Source organism: Bufo bufo, chromosome 3 (assembly GCF_905171765.1).
Source record: "Bufo bufo chromosome 3, aBufBuf1.1, whole genome shotgun sequence".
Classification (NCBI taxonomy): Eukaryota; Metazoa; Chordata; class Amphibia; order Anura; family Bufonidae; genus Bufo; species Bufo bufo.
This window is the reverse complement of record NC_053391.1, coordinates 578,443,782-578,450,257: the sequence shown is the minus strand read 5'-3', so window position 1 is coordinate 578,450,257 and position 6,476 is coordinate 578,443,782. Positions and strand designations below refer to the sequence as shown.

Below are 6,476 nucleotides of genomic sequence, written 5' to 3'. Positions count from 1 at the left end.
AATCCCGGTGACAACTTTATCTCACCGTGATTTTGTAGTAAAAAGATCACCGAGAGGCACAGAGTATTATCAATCAGGTTACTGCTCCGTGTCTCTGCTGTCCGGAGCGGGGCTTGGCTGTCATTCACGCTGCAGATGACATGCACGGCATCCGCTCGTGTGAAACAGCCCTAAGGGTTACATAGCATCGTAAATCAATATAATGCTATGCGACCCAGTCAGTGCTGGGAGGTCAGGAAGGGTGCTGCTGCATACTCACGCTGCCAGTCCGAGGCATGTAACTCGCTCGTCTGAAAGGGGCCTAAGGTGTTTTTTAGTGAGCAAAAAAGACTAGAAAAAAAACTGTGTGTAAAGGAACTTAAAGAGGTCCTTTCACCACTTCTGACATGCCTGTTTTAATAGCTCCATGCATTCCCCGTGTAATAACAGTTCTGGAGCATCTATTCTTATGTCTCTATGTTGTGCCATTCCTTTATTATGTCTACTAGAAGTTATGAATTAATTGCTAGCAGTCTGCAGTAAGGGTACAGGGTGGTGGTCACCAGTTGGGGGTGTGTACCTGCACAGACTCGCTCTATCCAATCAGGGCTTCTATTGTAAGACTGTGCAGGTACACCCCCAACTGGTTACCTCCCCTCTGTACCCTTACTGCAGACTGCTAGCAATTCATTCATAACTTCTAGTAGAAGTAATAAAAGAATGGCACACCATAGAGACATAAGAATAGATGCTCCAGAATTGTTATTACACGGGGAATGCATGAAGCTATTAAAACACGCATGTCAGAAGCGGTGACAGGTCCTCTTTAAAGGGGTTCAATGAGACCAGGAACTGATGTTCAGATGGCTGGGCAGTGTGCAAGTGTTATAGGTGCTTCGGATCCAGCAATGAGCTCCCTTCTCCACCACTTCCAGTCCCCACTGGATTGGGAGCGTGACATGCTGTCTACATGTACATCACCACTGTCAGCCAATCAAAGGTACGACCACACGGAGTTTGGTGCCACCTGCAGATTGAGCACCGCACGACCGTACAAGCCGCAGCTATGTCCTACTAATAATTACAAACGCATTGTTTCTCACAGGTTGCCGCGTAGCCATTACCGATGGAGACATCCGTTTGCAGGATACAGATGTGGCTTTTATGGCCGATCAGTATTCAGCTGCAGCAGGGCCGCGCCATGTTGTCGTACACTGAGGCAGCTATGAAAAGCATGATGCTCTCTTTAAAGTTAAGCTAGGTTCACATCACCATTTCGTTTTCCATTCTTCAGATCTGTCAGATGAAAGATCCAGAAAAGGATCCATTTTTTTTCTGACGGATCTGAAGAGTGGAAAACAAAACGTTATGGGAACCCAGCCTTAGCTGTTGCAGTCCAAAAGGCCTATATAGTATTCTTTCTCCCCGCCTTGTGTTTTATCTTCATTTTTTATGTAATTCTGCAGTCACCTACTCTTTGTGCCAGTCGTATATCTGGTGAATATTTCCAAATACAATTTTGTCTTTTCCCTTCATGTCCTCAGGAATTCCTTGAGCATTCATGGTCGCCATATAACCCTGCAGAGAAAAGGTGACACTCAGTATAAGTGCTGACACTGTCTATAATCAAAGCAAAGGCTAGGGTACAGATCCAAGGAAGCACCTGAGGGTTAGGCCTCCTGCACATAAACGCGTGCGCCCCATGGCCGTGCTGCGGCCACAAAATGCGGGGCGCAATGCATGAACACCGACCGCGGGGCAGCCGCAGCGGATCCATTCACTTGAATGGGTCCGCGATCCGGCCGTTCCGCAAAAAGATAGGACATGTTCTATCTTTTTGCAGAACGGAAGTACGGAACGAAACCCCACGGAAGCACTCTGTAGTGCTTCCATAGGGTTCTGTTCCGTGCTTCCGTTCCGCATCTCCGGATTTGCGGACCCACTGAAGTGAATGGGTCCACATCTGTGATGTGGAATGCACACGGAACGGTGCCCGTGTATTGCGGATCCGCAATACGGCAAAGGGACACCTACGGTCGTGTGCAGGAGGCCTTACACAGACTGGGTTTGAAGATGCTGGGCTATCTAACGTGCTGAACATTGAGATTCATTGGATGCATCATTATAATTTCCAGACATCAGGCAGAGGCTCTTCTGTGCTCTTCTAACCGTATCGGCAACCATCCTTTCTGAGTCTTTCCTAATACAAACTGTAGATGTGGTGAAGACACATATGGAGAATAAAACTACCTAATGCTAAGCCAAAAATTCTATATGATGTTATTACTCACTGCTCTCACAGATTATGATTTCTCGGTAATATATCGGCCTTGACACTGCAGTAGGGTCATCATCTAATGTCCCATGTTACGAGTGACCTGGTTGTTCCGTACATGGTCCCGGAAAAAAGGAGAATAAATATCCCTGCCCCTGCATGAGGCTACACACGTCGTAAAGGGCTTAAACTGGAGCACCCTAGCCCTCGGCGTCCCTGCTTCCCATTGGGTCCGGCAGCCCTGTTTCCTGCTTGTGTTATATCAGCTGGGATCTGTTTGCTTCTCTACTGTTCTGTTTGTGGAGCGGTAATAACTATGTTTCCTCACACTGAACTCTTCAAGCCGTAGTGAACTTGTTTAAATGATGCTTCACTGCTAAATTAGAGACCTTGTACAGCCATGATAAACGGGGGTGGGCTGGGAGACTAGAGAAAAAGACCAAAAATATCTTGTAGGTGGATCCAAATTGAGAGAATGCAGGGCAACACCAGTAGGCCAGGCCAGCAATACCGCAGCGCAGCACAAAACACCGCCCCAGCAAAACTAAATTATCACAGTGCAGCACAGAATAATATCTCAGCAGCACCAAATATCACAGTGCAGCACAAAATACTGCCTCAGCAGCACCAAATATCACAGTGCAGAACAAAATACTGTCTCAGCAGCATCAAATATCACAGTGCAGCACAAAATACTGCCTCAGCAGCATGAAATATCACAGTGCAGCACAAAATACTGCCTCAGCAGCACCAAATATCACAGTGCAGAACAAAATACTGTCTCAGCAGCACCAAATATCACAGTGCAGAACAAAATACTGCCTCAGCAGCATGAAATATCACAGTGCAGAACAAAATACTGCCTCATTAGCACCAAATATCACAGTGCAGCACAAAATACTGCCTCAGCAGCACCAAATATCACAGTGCAGAACAAAATACTGCCTCAGCAGCATCAAATATCACAGTGCAGAACAAAATACTGTCTCAGCAGCACCAAATATCACAGTGCAGCACAAAATACTGCCTCAGCAGCACCAAATATCACAGTGCAGAACAAAATACTGTCTCATTAGCACCAAATATCACAGTGCAGCACAAAATACTGCCTCAGCAGCACCAAATATCACAGTGCAGAACAAAATACTGCCTCAGCAGCATCAAATATCACAGTGCAGAACAAAATACTGTCTCAGCAGCACCAAATATCACAGTGCAGCACAAAATACTGCCTCAGCAGCACCAAATATCACAGTGCAGAACAAAATACTGTCTCAGCAGCATCAAATATCACAGTGCAGCACAAAATACTGCCTCAGGAGCATGAAATATCACAGTGCAGTACAAAATAACTCCCCACCAAAAGTTAATACCACAGTGCAGCATAAAAATACTGCCTCAGCAGCATCAAATATCACAGTGCAGCACAAAATACTGCCTCAGCAGCATGAAATATCACAGTGCAGAACAAAATACTGCCTCATTAGCACCAAATATCACAGTGCAGCACAAAATACTGCCTCAGCAGCACCAAATATCACAGTGCAGAACAAAATACTACCTCAGCAGCACCAAATAGCACAGTGCAGCACAAAATACTGCCTCAGCAGCATGAAATATCACAGTGCAGAACAAAATACTGCCTCAGCAGTACCAAATATCACAGTGCAGCACAAAATACTGCCTCAATAGCATCAAATATCACAGTGCAGAACAAAATAACTCCCCACCAAAAGTTAATACCACAGTGCAGCATAAAAATACTGCCTCAGCAGCATCAAATATCACAGTGCAGCACAAAATACTGCCTCAGCAGCATGAAATATCACAGTGCAGAACAAAATACTGCCTCATTAGCACCAAATATCACAGTGCAGCACAAAATACTGCCTCAGCAGCACCAAATATCACAGTGCAGAACAAAATACTACCTCAGCAGCACCAAATATCACAGTGCAGCACAAAATACTGCCTCAGCAGCATGAAATATCACAGTGCAGAACAAAATACTGCCTCAGCAGTACCAAATATCACAGTGCAGCACAAAATACTGCCTCAATAGCATCAAATATCACAGTGCAGAACGAAATACTGCCTCAGCAGCATCAAATATCACAGTGCAGCACAAAATACTCCCTCAGCAGCATCAAATATCACAGTGCAGCACAAAATACTGCCTCAGCAGCATCAAATATCACAGTGCAGCACCAAATACTGCCTCAGCAGCACCAAATATCACAGTGCAGAACAAAATACTACCTCAGCAGCACCAAATATCACAGTGCAGCACAAAATACTGCCTCAATAGCATCAAATATCACAGTGCAGAACGAAATACTGCCTCAGCAGCATCAAATATCACAGTGCAGCACAAAATACTCCCTCAGCAGCATCAAATATCACAGTGCAGCACAAAATACTGCCTCAGCAGCATCAAATATCACAGTGCAGCACCAAATACTGCCTCAGCAGCACCAAATATCACAGTGCAGAACAAAATACTACCTCAGCAGCACCAAATATCACAGTGCAGCACAAAATACTGCCTCAGCAGCATGAAATATCACAGTGCAGCACAAAATACTGCCTCAACAGAATCAAATATCACAGTGCAGCACAAAATACTGCCTTAGCAGCATCAGATATCACAGTGCAGCACAAAATACTGCCTCAGCAGCATCAAATATCACAGTGCAGAACAAAATACTGTCTCAGCAGCATCAAATATCACAGTGCAGCACAAAATACTGTCTCAGCAGCATCAAATATTGCAGTACAGTACAAAATACTGCCTCAGCAGCATCAAATAATACTGCCTCAGTAGAACCAAATACCACAGTGCAGCACAGTATCTGATGCTCCTAGCATTAATTAAAGGGGTTGTCCGAGTTATATGTACTTATGGTAATGTGGCTTATAACTTAATTAAAAATACTTTTGTAATTTACTGTCTTCATTTATTATGAGGTGTTCCTGCAGGGCCGATGCGGGTCATGTGACCTCCGACGTCATCCACCAGGCTCCTGTGCTGACGTTTCGTGTTTGCCCCTCTCTACGAAACGTCAGAGTCTGTGGCCCGCCCCTCTCCCTGATCTGGCTGCCGGCCGGCTCCTGTGAGGGATCGCGCATGAGCGATCCTTACCAGTGTCGGCAGCCCTGTGAAAACAACAGCGCATTGAGACACTGGCAATCGGACCCCAAAGCCACTTCCCAAGACCACACACACACACAAGTAAATCCATGCCCATGATTGAATATATCTATATATATAAAAAGAAGGACGTATATATGTGCGTATGTTCCGAAATCATTTAAAAACGCAACCATCGATTTCAACGAAACTTGGTATACACATCTCTTGCTACCTGGAAAGAAATCTTGTGGGGGTCACAGCTCTCTAGGACGTAACGTTCCTGAGATATTTTCAAAAAATAACCTGCATTAGCCAATACAAGCCTGCAAGTCTTTCTCTTCATATCCCAACTGCCATACACATGGTCACATGTCCCTTATCAGCCAATAGAAGCTCGCAGGTCCTTATTCTCCACATACACACAGTTTTACTCCAGGTTTCCATAACAACCCAGCCATTTTTCTTCACTGCTGTAGGTCAGCTTTTGGCTAGGGCTACACGACGACAATAAGTCGTACGACACATAGGGCACAACTACACTGCTAAATGTGTCGCGCGACAATTTTTATAATGATAGTCTATGGTGTTGCACTGTGACATGTGACATACTGCGACACAACAGTCACAGAAAAATCCGTCTGAGGAGGTCACTGTCAAGGGAATAGGTTGCTGTGAAACTCACTGTTAAAGGGGGTGGGTGACTACTCCCCACGGTCCAGGCCGGGTTTTGACTGGCTTACAAAAGACAGCCAGCAAGTTTGTGTGGAGGGAATTGCCTATCTGACTGTGGAGCTCTGGATAGCGGTGTGTTTGGAGCTGAGTCTGAGCTGGAGTGGCTCTGCCGAAAGACTGAGGACAAAGCGAGGTCCACATACACCCTGTGGGGGGTTACTGTATTGTGCCCAAAATCATACCTGTGTAACTCAATCAGATACTGGACTGTATTGTTTTTTTTAAGTGTCGGCTGGAACAAGCCGATCACTACCGTTTATTGCTTTATTGTGTGCCAACAATAAGAGACATTTGTTACTTTGCTTTTGACCGATAAAAGGCTGCTGTGCATTTATCAGAAGGCTACATTTGGGGCAA

General features: G+C 45.3%; 1 protein-coding gene across 3 annotated transcripts in view; it reads right to left on the bottom strand.

Moving 5' to 3' along the window:
* The window catches only part of ARHGEF25 (Rho guanine nucleotide exchange factor 25), a 378,058-nt gene that overhangs the window by 18,614 nt on the left and 352,968 nt on the right, over window positions 1-6,476 (bottom strand). For all 3 annotated transcript variants that reach the window (XM_040425760.1, XM_040425761.1, XM_040425762.1), the window contains one exon: window positions 1,454-1,557. In XM_040425760.1, the coding sequence (XP_040281694.1) occupies window positions 1,454-1,557 (104 nt within the window). The remainder of the gene's footprint in view (window positions 1-1,453; window positions 1,558-6,476) is intronic.